This window comes from Saccopteryx leptura, chromosome 4, assembly GCF_036850995.1.
Source record: "Saccopteryx leptura isolate mSacLep1 chromosome 4, mSacLep1_pri_phased_curated, whole genome shotgun sequence".
Classification (NCBI taxonomy): Eukaryota; Metazoa; Chordata; class Mammalia; order Chiroptera; family Emballonuridae; genus Saccopteryx; species Saccopteryx leptura.
In genome coordinates, this window is record NC_089506.1 from 125,380,802 (window position 1) to 125,398,219 (window position 17,418).

Sequence of the window (17,418 nt, forward strand, 5' to 3'; positions counted from 1 at the left end):
CATCTGGAGCCTTCCCAGTCCTGATTTCTTCTCCAAGGCAGGCTGGAGAGGAAGTCCCCCAGCCCTGGCCATCAGAAAAAAGTTCTAGGAACTGCAGGATAGGGCGGGGTGTGGTGAGGCCCAGAGGAGGTTTGTGGAGTAGGGTGCAGAGTGCTGGTGCCCTGATGTAAGTGGGGAGCTTCACCAGCAACAATTTTACAGCAGGAAGAGGAGGATCAGGTGTGAGCCATCCAGGCCTCCCCTTTTGTGTGTCAGAAGCAAGTCTGAATGGGCAGGGCCTTACCCTCTCGGGCCCTCTGCTAGAGCAGAGGTGGGAGGGGCAGTCCGGAAAGGGCTGGGGCTTTTCCAAGTCTGAGAACATGAGGAAATCCTTCCGGAAGCTGGCTGCCAGTTTCCTGCCCACTCAGAGGGCTTGACATAAGGGGCAGGTGCAGCCCTCTCCTGTATAGCCCAGGGGCCTGCCCTCCTGCCACCTGACCTCTGTAACTGGTGCTCAGAGGAAGCTTATTGGGCCTGTGTGGTAGGGGTGGGGGCCTGCCAGGTCCCAGCCCCTCTCCTTTAGTTTCTCCTGGCCTGGCTGGCCTGCTGCAGCCTGGGTTGGACCGGCTGCTTTTCATCAGAGAAGACCCTAACATCCAACCTGCACCCCTCTCTCAGGGCTCTCCGCCAGTGTGAGACCAGGCCTGGGAAGTCTGGTCCCTGGAGGCCCCATCCAGACATACCCTGACAGTGACACGTGTAAACACACCCAAACACAGCCCTGAGAGCAAACCGCAGCAACTGCTTACTCAGCACTTTCTCTGGCTAGGCTGAGGCTGGTCAGCAGGGAGGCTGGTGTCTTTCCAGAGAAGGCAGGCAGCCTCGCTCAGGTAGGGGAGGAGTGGGTATCTGGAAGAACCCAGTGATGGGCCCTTCATTAGGCCCTACTAGACCGTTTGTCCACAAGCAGGGCAATTCCAGCTGCTAAGCCACCCTGCCTCCATTCCTGTAGGTGGGGTCTGGGCTCAGGCAGTCAGAAGGGTCCTTCCTCATGGGCTGGAAGAGGGCCCAGTTTGGGACACCCTCTGCAAGGAGACTCCCATAGTATATCCCCATCCCCAATGTCTGCTTTAGAGGGTGAGTATTATATCCCCAGAGAACCGGCTTCCCTCACTTCCTCATCCACCCAGAATGGGCAGGATGCTTCCAGTCAGGGAGGAGAAGGGCCACATTGCTGATTCCTTCCCAGACTTCCCTGGGGGTCCCCTACCGTTTTTCATGCCAGATGGGAAATGGGCAGAGGCTGGAGGGGACAGAACAATGGGGAGGGTCCTATGAGGCTTCTCTTACCATGGAGGGTGGGGGTTCTCTCCAATCCCATTATCCCCTTTGGCAGTAATAACAATCACTCACTGATAAAAAGTCAGGAAGAAGCCTGGCAACAAGACACTTCTACCCATTTATGAAAATTGTGTCAGTTTAACCCAGGTGGGTCTCCTGGTTGATAACCTCACACATCTAGCACCTAAATTATACCTTCCCTGTGAGCACACTGTTATATTTAGCCTCAAATTTTGGCTCTGTGTTTAACAAGCACCTTCTGTAAGCCATGGGGGTTGGGCAGCCTCCTGACCTGACTGGAGGAACTAGCAACAACAGAATTAAAACCCCCTAGGAGGGAGGAGACCAGAATGCTGTTCATCTGACTTCAAAGTCTTTCTCTTCGGCTGCTCTTGTTCTCTTTGAAAACTTACAGCCACAACCACAAGTCTTCTTGGAGTCTGTCTGTGGCCAGCAGAGACCAGCTGTGCCTCAGCCTGGTCTGAGCTGGGACCTTTCCCAGAGGGATTCAGCCCAGTGCACAGAGCCTGATCAATGCTGGGGAGCCTGGCCTGTCTCCTGACAACTCTTCCTCTGTTGGCTGCTCCCCTCTAACCCTGGGCCTCAGAGTGCCTCCCTTCCTTGCCACTTAAGCCCTCTGGGCCCAGTGGATCTGTTGGTCAAATGTTTTTAAATATGATATATGTTTGCTTGCTTATAGTTTGCATTGGGTGTGGGGGACAGGCTGTAAGCAGGCAGGGTCATTATAGCCTAAGGCTTAGTTTTAAGACTAAGCTTTTCCCCACACCCTTGACTGATTGCATGATGTGGGGTGGTGCACTCTTATGAGGAATCCCATTATGCCTCAGATAAGTGACTTTGTAACAGAGACTTCCTTGTTTGTATACTGGCTTAAGGGTTTTGATTTCTATACTATAAAGTGGGGCAGACCGGGAGCTTGCTCTCTCGGTTCCTGAGATTAGCATTCGAGAGGAGAACAGAGAAAGGCCACGTGGAGGAGGCCAGGAGAAGCAGCCAAGATGGTGGAGTGCTGAATGAGAAGCCAGTTTGTGCAGGGAGAAGGAAGGAGATGGGGAACAGAGGTGAATTAAGTCTGGTGAGCTAGAAACCTTTGATTCTAGGAAACTCGGATAAGTCAGTGGCTTTGTGAGCACTGAATGAGTGGGTTTTAGAGACCAGTGTGTGTTTTTACTTGTCCCCCAAGTACAAGCTAGGATAAAAGATGATGGCCCTGCCCTGGCCAGTTGGCTCAGCGGTAGAGCGACGGCCTGGCGTGCGGGGGACCCGGGTTCGATTCCCGGCCAGGGCACATAGGAGAAGCGCCCATTTGCTTCTCCACCTCCCCCCTCCTTCCTCTCTGTCTCTCTCTTCCCCTCCCGCAGCCAAGGCTCCATTGGAGCAAAGATGGCCCGGGCGCTGGGGATGGCTCCTTGGCCTCTGCCCCAGGTGCTAGAGTGGCTCTGGTCACTGTGGCAGAGCGACGCCCTGGAGGGGCAGAGCATGGCCCCCGGGTGGGCAGAGTGTCGCCCCTGGTGGGCGTGCTGGGTGGATCCCGGTCGGGCGCATGCGGGAGTCTGTCTGTCTCTCCCCGTTTCCAGCTTCAGAAAAATACAAAAAAAAAAAAAAATAGATGATGGCCCTCCAGTTTTTTTGACTCCATTGTTTCTTTACCGACTGAATCTAATGCTAACCTCCATGGGCCAGGCAGCTGTGATGGTGGCCGTGGCTACTGGCTTAACAGGATCCTACTAGATCAGTGGTCCCCAACCTTCGGGCCACAGAACGGTACCGGTCCGTGGGATATTTGGTACTGGTCCGCAGAGAAAGAATAAATAACTTACATTATTTGTTTCATTTATATTTAAGTGTGAACGATGTTTTATTTTTTAAAAATGACCAGATTCCCTATTACATCCATCTAAGACTCACTCTTGACACTTGTCTCGGTCACGTGATATATTTATCCGTCCCACCCTAAAGGCCAGTCCGTGAAAATATTTTCTGACATTAAACCAGGCCATGACCCAAAAAAGGTTGGGGACCACTGTACTAGATAATGAAGGGGCTAACTGGAGTCTTTGTTTTCTGTTGGGGCAGTCCCCTTCACTTTGAATATGGGGTCCAGGAGATCTTTACCTTCCTCTCCCCTCCAAAATAAGCCCTCCCCCAAGAAAGCTTAAGCCCCAAAGACAGAGAGATGTGGTAAAGAGAAGGCCACCCCCCAGGCTAGGCAGATTCTAGGCACCTGGAGTGGACTGAGGCTGGTAAACGCTGACCTTCCCCCCAACATCCCTCACCCTTCAGTGTACAGGCCAAAGGCCTAGATGAAATGAGCCACCCCCACATCTGGTGGCAGAAGTCTTCCTTCAGGGGGTGGGGTGGGGATCCAGCCTTGCTTCCTGGAGGCCGGAGTGGTGTTGGAGGCCCAGCCCTTCCAGGCAGGGTAGTTCTGGGAACATTTTTTTTTTTTTTTTACCCTCTTACTTGAGAAGAATGATGCTAACTCCTAACCCCTGCACTGTCCTTGGAAATTGAGCTGGGAGTGGGCAGGCACATTCCTGGTGGAGGCAGGATAAGATTGCCCTCCTGTTGAGGGAGGGTGGGGGGTGGGTGGGTGCTGTGAACCACTTGAGCCCCCTCCTGGGGCCTCAGGCCACCTTTCTTCCCCTCTCACACACACTCTACCCACTGGGCAAATGCCAACCCAAGGTGCAGAGCCCTCTCCAGACGGCCTGCACCTGGCCGTGGCCTCTGGATCCACTCCCATGCACCTTTGGTGGGAATAATTAAGTCAATTTTTGTCAAGAAATTGTGTCTAATTTTCCTTTTGACTAATGGCCCAGGGAACAATGGAGAAAGACCGACACATGATTGCCTGGGCGCAGCTTGGCTGCTCTCTGGCCTGAGCAGACATTCATTTGGAGCAGTGACTAATTCACAATTTTATGTTAACTTGCCGGATATCCCCACACCCTTATGTTAAAAAATGATTATTTATTTCAGGATTTCATACAGCGGGAGCAGGGACACCTAGCTCTGTTGCTACTTTCAGGGCACAGTGTGTAGGTGAGGGCTAGGGGCTCCAGGGCTGGGGAGAAGTAGAGTGACGGGGGCACCTGGGCTGTGTGCAGAAAGGCAGGTTCTCCCAAATCCTGGTCTATGATGTGGAAAGGGGTACATGTACGTATGTATGCATGTGTGATGTGTATACACAAGTAAGACTGCACGAGTGTTGTACATGTCCATGAGCATAGTGTATATGTGCAGGGCACAGCTGGCTACACAAGCATCTGTTCGTTATCTTCTCCCCAGACCAGGGGACAAGCCCCCATCGGAGTGTGTGAGGTTGTGGAAGGCCTGTATTCCTGAAGGGCAGGGCAGGTGTGCTGGGGGTTGGAGGATGCCCCTGGCTGTGTTCTAGGCTGGGGCCTGGCATGTTCGCTGGCTTGAGAGGAGTCCATTCCTTTGTGAAATTGCAGGGGATTGCAGACTTGGACAGCCGACCTCAGCCTTGACCCACATTATTTGTCCTCTCTCCTGTCTCCTCTCTGCATCTCCCTCCCCAGTGGAAGGAGAGTCTGCAGAACCCCACACCATGTTTCTCAAAAATTAAAAACATTTGTTAGCTCTGGACAGCAGAAGAGAGTAAAAAAGGAAACCAGGCAGGTTTCCTCAGGGTTGATAGCACGCCCAGCCAAACATGACCCGGCCAGCCAGAGCCTGGTTCTTGTCTTCGGAGGGGAACACGGGAGCTTATTTTGGTACTGGGGGAGCTGCTGAGCGGCCCTGCGCCCGCCCTGGGTGGCTGCCAGCACCTGCCGCATCCAGCAGGCCCATTTGCAGCTATTGCTGTAACAATTGTTTTGAAACTGTTTGAAATTAAAAAAAAAAAAAAAAGAAAAAGCCGACTAGATTTGCCTTAAGTGACACTGGATGGAGAAAGGAGAAGACAGGAGGGAGGCTGTCAGGGAACTGTGCGTGGTCCAGGGCACCCAAGGCCACCAGGCTCACCCCACACAGGCAGCTTTTCTCTGGATCCAAGACAGAAGGGGTTGTAAAAGCCAGTTCTTACCCCCTAAATTAGAAATCTGGCAACGGCAATCAGCAAGAATTAGACTAGAGCCTACAAGAGGGAGGGAAGGCTCCTGACTCCCTGTCGTCCTCTGCTGTCCCATCTCCAGTGGCTGGAGTGGGACTCATTAGCTAGGCTCCAAGGCCTTCAGACCATATTCTGCCCACGGCTGGGGGGGGGGGGGCGGGGGGGGGGGAGTTGGGGCAGGATTTGGGGTCCTAGGGTGAGGGTTTACTAGCCACCCCTCTCCCAAACACGCAGTTGTGGTGAATGGGGGCTGAAGAGGTTGTTGAAGGACTCCTCCCCTCCCCCACCAAGAGGGCCTAAATTGAAGCGTCTAGCCTGCTCCAGGGACAACCGAGTCGCCGCAGGGCGTGCTAGGGTTGCTTGGAGCAACTCCAGGGACACCGCAGGTCGCTAAGGTGTTCTCTCGCCTGGATGGAGAATTTTCTTTTACACACCTTTTCTTATATTTTAAAAAACTTCAAATTGAACTTTAAAACTTAAGAAAAAATAAGGTTCCTGGGCCAGAAAACACGCTCATTAGAGAACGCGGCTTCCCAAGGAGAGTAGGAAACGTGCTGTCAGCGAGAGGCTCCTGCCAGGAGCCAGGACTCCGGAAAGCTGGCGGAGCCCCGGGTCGCACCAACCAGGCAGCATCGATGCGCCAGGCCACCGGAGCCAGGGAGACAGCGTGAGCCCGCGTACTCCCGGCCCGAGCTCCCGCACCGCCTGGCTCACCGGAGCCAAGGCCTGCAGCCACTCACTTCTCCGTGGGCGTGATTTCTTCGAATCCGGGCCGGGCTCCGGCTGGCTTTCCGCGGTGTGCGTGGGAAGCAGGCCAGCTCCGTCTGTAGCCGTTGGGTGGAGAAGCAGAGAAATCTCGTCCCAACACTCACACGCTCGGGCCGCCGCTGAAACTTCAACCTCCAAAAGCCACGGCCCAAGCTTGCTGGTCGGTGCCAGCACCCCTGCCCCGGCGGCCGCGCCCAGCCCGTCAGCCACGCCTCCCCCCGGGACTTAATTGAATCGCCCCCGGCCTAATGAATAGCCAGCCGCGCGCTAATCGGATCTTCCGGCGCTTTATGGATTTCTGTGTGTCGCCTCTCCTCCCGCGGCCGCTGCGCGCCCCGCCCGGGGTCGCTTCAGAAGGCGCTGCGCTCCGGAATGGCCAGAGGCTCCGGCTGCCCAGGGGAATTGTCCCCGCATCCGGGTCGGGGCGCCGTGGGAGTTAGGACTCCAGCCTGAGTCCAGTCCTGGGCCCTCGCCTGGGTCCGCGGAACCTCGGGGCTTACCTGCCAGCCCCGGGCTTTCCGAAGCCGCCCCCGCTGGCCGCCCCGCCCCAAGCGGACGCCCAATCCTGGAGCCCCCACCCGCCGCCCAAGCCCCCACCCTAGGTCAGAGATGCCCGCGAGCGAAGGCTGGCCGGGGCTGAGCGCCCGCTTCCCCTGTCTCTCTGGATTCCTTTGATCCGCGGGCTCCCCGCGGCACCTCCGCTCCCGGGCTGCCGGGGTCGTTCCGCGGGGGTCCTGGAAACGGTCCCTAGCTTATCTCCTTTCATCAAGCGGCCTTGGGCAGCCTTGAAACCGTGGGGCCAGTAATTGCTTTTTTCAGGAGGCCCAGTGCCGACTGGACAACAGCCAATCAGCGCCTTGTTTACACTCAGTGAGTGACAGACTGTTGGCCGAGTGCCAACCAATCCTCACGGTACCGCGGGGCGGGCGGGGGAGCCGGGATAGGAAGGAAACAAGAGAAGACCTCTGGCTTAACCCCTTCGTGTCCCTATCGGAATAAGTCGGCGGAGAATTTCTAACGTACGCCTGTGTTGGTTGGCATCTAGTTTAAATATACATTTTTTTTGGTCCCCCAGATGGGGAGGCAGAGATTCACGTGGAGAAAGAGAAGTAAAAATAATGTGTACATCACACATCACCTTGACTCCTAGAGAATGAATAGCATTTTGTTGGGAAAACAAATTCTAAAAGAAATATTTATTTGGAAAACATTTTTTTAAAGTGGTTTGCATCTGATCACGATGAAGATAATTTTTGCAGTGGCTTTGTGTGTGTGTGTGTGTGTGTGTGTGTGTGTGTGTGTGTATGACAGACATAAAAGGACAGATAGGGACAGATAGGAAGGGAGAGATGAGAAGCATCAATTGTGGCTCCTTAGTCTCCTTAGTTATTCATTGATTGCTTTCTCGTATGTGTCTTGATGGGGCACGGGGGGGGGGGGGGCGCACAGCAGTGTGAATGACCCCTTGCTCAAGCCAGCGACCTTGGGGTCATGTCCATGATCCCACGCTCAAGCCAGCGACCTCAGGGTTTGGAACCTGGGTCCTTCGTGTACCAGTCCAACGCTCCATCCACTGTGCCACCGCCTGGTCAGGCCAGTGGCTCTTTTTATTTTTACTTTTTTATTTTTTTACAGGGACAAAGAGAGTCAGAGAGAGGGATAGATAGGGACAGACAGGATAGAGAGAGATAAGCATCAATCATCAGTTTTTCATTGTGACACCTTAGTTGTTCATTGATTACTTTCTCATATGTGCCTTGACCGTGGGCCTTCAGCAGAAGAAGTAACCCCTTGCTTGAGCCAGCGACCTTGGGTCCAAGCTGATGAGCTTTTTGCTTAAGCCAGATGAGCCCGCACTCAAGCTGCCAACCTCAGGGTTTTGAACCTGGGTCCTTCCGCATCCCGGTCCGACGCTCTATCCACCGCGCCACCGCCTGGTCAGGCCCAGTGGCTCTTTTTAATTGGGGCGAGCATTTAGAGGATTTTCAGGAGAGTGGCTTTGAAAAATACTATGCATCGTTTTCGCTCGGTGCACATGGTGGGCATTTAAAAAATTTTTAATTGCAAATGAAAAAAGGGCAATCTTTATCTTGCCCTTAAAATCTCCGATTTTCATTTTGATAGTTGCTCAGTTGCAAAGTGTAGCCAAGAGAGAGAAACTGAAGGTCCGCAGATAGATGACCATATACGCAGGCCTCTTTCCCTGGGGTCTGATTCCTGGGGCAAGGAGAAAAGTAAACCAGGTAGGGGACTCTGGAGCCCATGCTCCCCAGGCTGTGAGCATGAAGGTATTTCTGAGCTCTGTACGAGCAGGCCAAGGCCTCACGGTGGTGGGAGGGCTGGGCAACCCGAGGAAGCATCTGTGCTTGGAGCTGGGGCCTACCTGCGGCCTTGCCTTATTCAAGCATCTGTCAGACAGAACCAAGGTATAAAAAAAGATCTGCTTTAAAGGGTGTAGCTGTTTCTTCTGGACTCTGTACCAGACGCCAAACGTTAGACCTGCTAGATTAAATTAAAAAAAAAAAAAAAAAAAAAAAAGGCCTCGCCTTCCGCGCGGACACGCGCTCCCACTTGCCTCTGCTCCATCTTCCGCCCTGCACCACCACATTCCCATTCAACAGCGATCTGCGCAGAGGAACTGCGCAGTCGCGGGACTTGAATTAAGCGCCACCAGGCTCGGTAGTAGCCCTGCTGTTTCCTGATTGGCAGCTCCCTGGCCCGGCGCCAGCCTATTGGGAGGCCTGTTTACTCGGAATGAGTGGCATGAGCTCCCGGCCGCGAAGGGCCGCGCGGCCAATCAGCGCGCTGGCTGCTCGGGTCTGAGTGGCACGAGCTTATTAGTATGCAGGGCCTGTGGCTCTCAGCGCTGGGCTGCAGGTTTGAGAGCCGCTCTGGATGGGCTTGCTAGAGTCGTTGTTGTGGAAGCGGTGCATTTACAGTGCAACAGTCAGCACATTGAAAATACCAATAGGAATACAAAACAAAGTCACATTTACTGGTTTAATTGTATTGCATTCAATTGTATCCAGGAAACAGCCTCCAGTAAGTAACTGAAATTGCTTTCATATTTTTTTGGTTTTGTATTTTATTAATTTTATTTTTTATTTTGGCTTTGGGGATTTTTACGCAAGAGAAAATCAGGGTTGTGATGTTAAGAAATATATATCCTCCCTTTTAAAAAATCCGTTATAATGTCGAGCAGGTTTTTTTAAAAGATGGACAATATATGAGCGATTTTTTTTCCTCTGAAATCGATCGGTTTAAAATTCCCTCGCCCCCCCCCCCCCCCGTAATGCGTCCTTGCTTTGCTCTGAGCGCTTGTTGTCTCTCTCGATCGACACCCAGCATTAAAGATAAATAATCGCGACAGGACAGGGACCGTCGGTCTGCGTCCCGCGTGAACCGCGCGGGCGGTTGCGGGCTGACAGTCGGCGATGTCCCGGACGCCGCCAACACGCGCCGGCTCCGGTGGCGACACGAACGAACCCTGATTGTTTGACCACCGCCCCCTCTTCCCCGCTCCCCTCCTGGGAGCAGCCTCGGTCGGCCCTACCCGGTCGCTCCGTGACGCAGGAAACCGGCCGGTTAGTGGTGGCCCTGACGGTCCCGGCCGCTGACCAGACGGGCTTTATGGCTAGGTGCGGAGCGAGGGGCTGCCGTGGAACAGAGAATAGCGAGATTTTCGGGTTTCGCTTTACAGAGCCTAATTCATTTTAGGATAGTTTTTCGAGGGGGGCTGAGAATGGAGGAGGGGGCTGAGCGAGGCCAGTGCAGTGGGGCGTTTTCGCACGCGCGTTGCGGGCGGGGCGCGGGGCTGCCGCCACGACCCATGAGGCGGGGTCTTCTGGCGGGTGCTCCCTGGGGCGCGGGGGTAAGGCGCGGACCCGGCCGTGGGTTCTCTCTTGGGAAGCGGGGGTGGGGGGGGACTGTGTTTCGCAGGGAGCGGGTTCTTTGGCGGCGCCGGAGCTACCGGCCTCCGGTGTGCGCCTGGCCCGGCCCCAGCCCAGTTTTCAGGCTCCACGGCGCCCGCGCGCCTGGAGATGGCGCCGCGGGAGCCGGACCGAAAAAGGTCCTCGTCCCCGGCGAGAGGCCGAAGCGAGGGCGGGTTTTGAAAAGCACAAGGTAAAATCAAAGCAAACCTAAGCGATCCCACATCCCAGAGTGCAAGAGCCACGCGACGAAGGGACCGTCGGCTCCGGGGACCTCTCCCCTCCACCCCGGGGAGAAGCCCGGGATCTGAGATTCGGTTCTTTACCAAAAGCCCTTGTCAGCTATTCCCTAGCCGGCGCGGGCCGCCTGCCCTCTGCCGCCCGCGGTCAGTTTCCTCCCTTAGATCGGCCTGATCCAGGGCTGCGTCGCTGTTCTCTACAGCGTCCTCTAGGGTTTGGGGGGGTGGGGGTGGGGCTCGGAGCCCTGAGACCCGCTTGTGGCAGCGCCTGGACTCCAGGGCTCAGGGCCCAGGCTTCCGCGGCCACGCGTCCCTGCTCCACTCCCTGCCACGCTTGGGTTCCTTAGGCCTCGGGAGCCGCGCGCTGCCTCTCCCCGGGAGCAAAGAACACAAAGAAAAGCCCCCTTCGACCAAGTAATAATCACAGCGGCTCTGACGGGCCACAATAATTCACCCCGTTTGGGTGAAAATAGCGGGCAGGCGATGAAGCATCTGTGCAGCTGGTGATCCACCCACAGGAGATGGAAGTTAAAATTGCTTCGGGCAGCCGAGCCCGCGTCCCGTGAATCGGAGCAGCTCGCGCTTTGTGAATAATTTTGAAATTTCTTATTGGAAACAAGAAACCTCACAAAACAAAAGCGTGGCGCACACGACCCCCACGCGCGCAGCCCCTCCACCCCAGCCCTCGGTTCCTTTGAAGCCGCAGGTTCCCGACCTTCATCCCCGCCTTCTTTCCCTTTGTCCTGTCCCGCGCCCCCCCCCTCCCCCCGGCTCCCGCCTTGTTGCGGCCCTGGCGGCCCAGCTGTGGCAGTACAGGCCCGAGTGGCGGCTGAGAATTTGTTAGACCCGGGGAAAGAGCTGGCGATCCCAGAGGGGAGGGACCCCCAAACCCCTTTGTATAAAGTTGAGAGACAAAGAGAACTCTTTGTGTAGGGCTCGTTTATTTACAATGCAAAAGCTCTCCGAATAAATATTAAAAAAGTCTTATCAGCTGAGCAAATATGTATTCACTTAATACATTATGTTTTCGGTTATAGATTAAATCAAACACGAAATAGTCTGCAAATAAGACGTGTAGAACCTGTACCATTAACTATTGCAATTTAAAATGCTATTTACAAAATGGAATACATCTTAATCACTTTGTTATCACTGTGGGACAGCAAGAAAAATTGAAGGTTTTCTGCAAAGTTCACAATTAAGACTATTACGCCTATCCACCTCCTTTTTGTTGGAGGTGATATGAAACATAAAAACCATGCAGATTTATGAAATGAAAAATACACAAAATTAAAGAGGCCTATGCAGGCACACAGTCATTTCAGTTTTGTCACTTGCTCTGCGCTCACTGTCTGAAATAGGTATCCAGTTTAGACTCGGAGTAGACTCTCTGCGTTGGGAGGGGGTGGAAGAGAAAGGGAGGTGAGGGCATTTTTAAGAGGTCCTACCGGGAGGTGGAGGTGAAGGAAGGTAGCCCATCTGCTGGGACATGGGTGGGGGCGAAGGTTGAGCTGAGCTGGGCCAAGTCTCCAAGGGCCGACCTAGGCGCCGCAGACCCCTTATCTCCGGGCCACCCAGCCGCGTGGAGAGCGGCGCTGGCTTGGCGACCCCGGGCAGGCGCTGATGGGAGAAACCCCGTTGCCGATTTGGGGCGTTGAAAGAGAATAATTTCTGACGCTCAAAATGTCCCCCAATCCACAGAGGAAGATCCTGGGCGAATTTGATTGGGGGGGGGGCGGGGTAATTGTTCCAGCCTAGCCAGGAAGCTCCGCGCTCGGAACAGCAGGATGGGCATTGCGGTGTGGTGGCCCAGGTGACGCCGGTGGCGGACACAAACGCCAGGGGCTCGAGAGAGCTGGCCCTGGGTTCTGGCTTGGTGCTGCGGGCTAGGGGCCTAGTCCTGTTGCAGCTGGGGCGGGAGGGGGGCGGTATGTTAAAAAGGATGGACCGAAAAAGGCATGGGGGGATGGGAGAGGGGAGAAACTGAAGGTTATTAAAAAAAACAAAAAAAAACAACTCTTGAGTTACAATCAATAAAATTACTTGCTTAATTGGCATGGTTATTCGGTTAAGCGGAATGCAGTAAAAGCTGTACCTCGAAATAAGGGGAAAGGAAAAAAAGCGAGAGTGGACTCCAGTCCTTTTCCACCAAGACACCTCTGGGCCGCGGGGGAGGGGACAGGGTGTGCGTGTGGGTGTTTGTGTGTGTGTGTGTGTGCGCGCGCGCGCGCGTGATGGCTTCGCAGATTTGGGATTTTATCACCCCTCGGAGTCAGCAGCCTTTCTCCACGGCGCCCTCGCCTCAGAGACCCGGAGGGAAGCGGCGAGCGGTGCGCTGGGTTCTCCCAGGCTCCTCCAGGCCGAGCGTGGCTGGGACGGTGCGTTTGCGCGCGGGGGCCGGGGTGGCGGGTGGCCCAGCTCTCACGCGTGCAGCCGGGAGACGAGCGGAGCGCTCCGGCCTGGCCATGGGGCCGGGCTGAGGCTCGGGCTGCCGTGGTGGGGGATGGGGGACCAGGGTAGGGGGCGGAGACCCCCGAGCGAGCCGAGCCCTCGAGTCACCGAGTCTCCTCTGCTTGCCTCTGCAGACTATGGACCCACACGGCGGCCGCCGACTCGGCGTGCGGCCGCCCTCCGAGGAGCCCAGTCCGCCGGCGTGCTGATCCGCCTCACCGCCGGTCACCGGGACACCGCTTCCTCCGCACCTCCCGCGCGTCACCCGCGCGCTGAGCCGATCCCGGGCCCCGGCTGCGCTGCTCCCGGGAGGCGGTGGCGGGCCGGGGCCGGGGCCCGACATGGATGGCCGCGACTTCGCACCGCCGCCGCATCTACTGTCGGAGCGCGGGAGCCTGGGCCACCGCAGCACCGCGGCCGCCGCTCGTCTTGCCCCGACCGGGCCCGCCGCGCAGCCTACGGCGCACTTTCAGCCCGGAAAGTACTTCCCGTCGCCGCTGCCCATGGCTTCGCACACAGGTCAGTGCCTGCCGGGCGGGAGCGGGAGAAGAGGCCCCGCGGAGCGTGGGCACAGGCAGGGGTCGAATGGGCTCCAGCCTCTCCTCTCCTCCGAGCACTTGGGGAGAAGCCTTCAGTTTCATTTCCTTACTCCGGCACCAGTGGCTGCCCCAGCGTGGAGCGGCTCCCCCCCCCCCCCCCCCGTGGTCCTGGAGACAGATCATCACGGTTTAGAGCGGCCTTCCTGGGGTCCCCCTGGGTCTCTGAGGGGCAGTCCCGGAGCCAGCTAAAAATGAAGCCTTTCCTCTCCTGCCATCTCCCCCAGCCCTTTCTGCAGAACTAAATTCCGCGGAAACCTCGTTATTGCATTCTGCATTCACATCCATAAGACCTTCCGGGGCTGGCAAAACGAGGCACTTTCTGTGGGGAACAAAACGGCTGTTGTGACTAGAGGAGAGGGGCGCAGGGCGCACCGCGGCCTGGCGGATTAGGGCAGTGTGCGCGGGGTGAGCGTTAATAAGGACTGCTGGTGTCAGACGAGCAAATCCTGTTTCTATATAAAGCCTTGGAGTGTCAGGGCGAGAATGGGTTTGCAGGGAATGCTTTTGCTTTAACAAGTGCTCCTGGTATCCTGCTAAAGCTGGGCACAGCGTGTCCAGAGCGCAGCTCAGGGAGAGCGCAGAGCTGGCGGCTGGGGGAGGCATGTCCGCAGCGGGATTTCGGTGCAGGCGAGTGTAAAATCATTTTGCTCCAGAAGGGAGAGAGCTGGCTGCCCCTCTCTCAAGTTCTCTCGAAACTCTTCCCCCAGAGGGTCAGTCCATGACAGCTGACCTAGGCCTCTACAACAGCCACTGTCTGGGTGGTGTTGATTTTACCGTTGAGCTAGATCAGAGGAGGAGCAGGGCGGCGAAGGGGCAGCTACCTTTCCGAGATTCTGGAGGCCACTGACCAGCCCCACCGAGATTTCAGGAAGAGCATGGGGACCCCATGGCCACCCTGGAAGGTTGGCTTGCCTTTGGTTACAGTTTGTTCTAAACATCAGAAATGTTTGCCTCTTTTTGTTGTTGTTAATTTGGCAGTAACAATTATTCTTGCTAGCTTGATGAACTGTGAATACTAATAAAATTACATCTGCTTTAATGGGATTACAATTAGTGGGACAGTCAGGCAGGCTAGAAGGGAAAATGTCGGAAGAAAGGACAATTAGAAAGAAAAACGTGAATTTCCTGAAATGGAAAAATATAACACACTGCCTAATTACTAGTGGGCCTTTAGCATCTACAACGTGAGGAGATTCAAAAAATTAGCAGGGAGTGGAGAGGCGGCCTCGTAGTGCTCCCTGGAACCAGCCCAGGCAGTGCTGGTGTTTCCTATACCAGGGCTAGCTAGCCTTCTGCAAAGCTGCCCTTTTTTCTCTTCCTTGCTCTTCCAACTCTCTCCTTTTCTTTTTCCTCCTCTAGATGTATGACTCAAAAGAGCAAAAGTACTTGCCTAGGCAATTGGTAATTTTAAAACATCTGTCCCAACTGTCCTTGTGGTAGCATCTCCTGACCCTGCCTTCAAGATATTGCCCACCCAGCTCAGTCTACTCTGGGGGCCTGGGGGTGGGGACTCACGGGGGCTGTAGGGAGGTGGCCACAACTTCCCTTATAACCCTTTAAGCTGGAGGTTGGTGTGGAGGCTAAACCTGCAGGCTGGGGATGGGGAGGGACTGACTGCTCCCCCCCACTAATCCCCCAGCCCTGCCCTCTAGCTGGCAGGTACCAGCCCCATGAAAACAAAGGTTTGAAAGGCCCTGGATACCCAGGCTTTCCCAGTAGTGCATAGGCAAGCTGGGGTCATCCCTTGGGGAGGCATGGTAAGACTGTATTTCCCTTCCCCATTCATCAGCCCCCATAGCATGGCTTGGTCCTGGTCAGCCATCATTTCCCCTTTGGACCCCTGTTTCCACATGCAGGTAACTATGAGTCAGGTGGGCACTGTGGTTGGGCGGCCCAAACCATTGTCTTGCTCATTACAAGTTTGACCATGTGGTTCTCGTAGCATAGGCAATGGAGGGTTTGGGGAAATTGGGTGGGTGCTGGCCTGGTCTGTGTCCTTGACCCAGACCCCACCGCCTTCCCCATACACTGAGTGCTCTAGAGGGCTATGGAGGTCCCCAGGGCACCCTCAGAGGAGGAGCTGGAGGGCCACCTGTCCCCTACTCCTAGAAGCAGGTTCTACCCCCTGGGGAACCTGAGAGACCTGTTGTGCTTGGAGACATTCAACTCATTTGTGACTGGAAGAAGGGCTGAGCAGGCGTCCAGCAAGAAACATCTGCTGCTGAAAAAGGCTTTTCAAAATTAGTGAAAGCCAGAATATTGTTTTGGTTTCTAAAATTTAGCTACATCATTAAAAAAAAATTATACCGCCAATCACTTTGCTTTGGTATGTATATATCTAGTTTAAAAAGAAAAAAAGTATAATTAAGTTAAAAATTGTTTTTATGTCTTGTGTGGATTTCCAAATGGCCAGTTTGGGGGACTTTCTTCCCTTTTCTGCGGATGGCCTCTGGTCTGCAGGCCAGGGCTGCAGCAGCCCAGCCCCTCCCTCCACTGACTGCTCCCTGCAAGGAAAATTGCTCCAAGCTTCCTTCCATTTGCCTGGCTCAGCTTGAGTTGGGGAGTAGGATCCAGTCCTGGAGGCAGAGCCCCTGGCTTCAACTGCTCATCCCTGGTATGGGCTGGGCCAAGGGTCTCCGTCCCTGCCTGCTGCTTGTCTGTTCTCCTTCAGCTCCACCCAGTGCTGTCAGAATGTCAGCTTGAGGGACCTTGATGGGACATTGGGCTCCAGGGCCTTTTATGTTGTTTCTCTAAAAATGAAAGTGCCCATCTCATCGGGCTGCAGGGTTTTTTGGTAAAGTGCTGTCCCAGTAACCTTGTTGCCAAAAGGTGCAATTAAAATGTTTGGAGTCATTATTTTTAGTGCAGTGTTAGATTTTGTCTCCAATACAGATGGTCCGGAGGCAAAGCTGTGAAATCTAAGGGGAAAAAAAGGAAAATCAACAACGCACCAGCCCAAGGTTTTCCATCAGCACTGCTGCCTGGAGCGATTGGGGATCATGCTTCTCCCGGAGCGCATTTAGTGAGGAGGCAGCCTGGCCTGGGGAGAAAGGCAGCAGCCCCCTCTCCCTAGGGTCAGTTCCTGTCCTCCATCCTTCTCTGTAAGCTCCCTGAGGGGGAGGCAAGTGTTCCAGAATCACCGCCACCGACACCCCCTCCCCCCCCCCCCTCCCAGGAAGGCACCAGGAAGGTGCAGGGGCTATTCCTGCCTAGTTTCAGCAGTCTGGCTATGGATTGGGTTCTCCTTTCCACCTCTTCTCTTCTCTCCTTTAGGGTGTAAATGGCCAGGCCTTAAGCCAGGCACCCTGCGCCAGGGGTGTTGGAGTAAACAGGGCAGCTGGTCCCTTCTGGTGGGTAACTGCAGACTTCCTGCTCCACGTGCTTTCCGATCACCAATCTCAGAAGGAACAAAACGCAGTAGAGGGGAAAAAAATAATTTCCTAGTGTGAAAAGACCCCATCAAAGGTTTCCCCTCCCTCCCGAGTGATATTTTTTGTAAAGGAAAAAAAATACGTTTTCATAAATACCTCATTAATTCAATGACACCATGGAGTGTTTCTGCAACAGTTACCAACATTAAGTAGGTGTGAAAAGAGTTACTTTCTGAAGCCTCTACCCATCCTGCTCTGTAAGTGACAAAACTAGACTTCAAAGCCTCTGCCAGCGCTCAGCTCAGTCAGGGAATCTAGCTCAGTTCTCGGACCGCCAGGATGCAGTGGCTTGTCTGCCCCACCAAAGCCATTTTGGGAATATTTTGTTGTTGTTTTTTTTCTCAGTGAGGCTTGTGCTGCCCCGTGTCTGATTATTCTTGTAAATATTTTCCTATAGGAATATCTAGGTCACGTGAGCAATAAGGCAGATTAGTAAAGCAAGGAGTGGTCTGGTGCAGATCACACCTCGCCCCTGGAAAACACCACACCCCCACATACTCCTTGGTTATTCTTAGAAATCTCCCTCCTCTGCTTCAAGACAGGGTTCAACAACCCGCACAGACAGGACACAACACATAGGAG

General features: G+C 54.7%; 1 protein-coding gene across 9 annotated transcripts in view; it reads left to right on the forward strand.

The window, feature by feature from the left end:
* The first annotated feature begins 9,061 nt into the window (after positions 1-9,061).
* The window catches only part of BAHCC1 (BAH domain and coiled-coil containing 1), a 66,412-nt gene continuing 58,055 nt past the window's right edge, over positions 9,062-17,418 (forward strand). For 7 of the 9 annotated variants that reach the window (XR_010751104.1, XR_010751106.1, XR_010751105.1 and 4 more), the window contains exons 1-2: positions 9,062-9,229; positions 12,941-13,325. Coding sequence is in view for 6 of the 9 variants with exons in the window: in XM_066381511.1 (XP_066237608.1) it covers positions 13,148-13,325 (178 nt within the window). In the remaining 3 variants the exon portion in view is untranslated. The other 2 variants (XM_066381513.1, XM_066381512.1) reach the window with 2 other exon arrangements.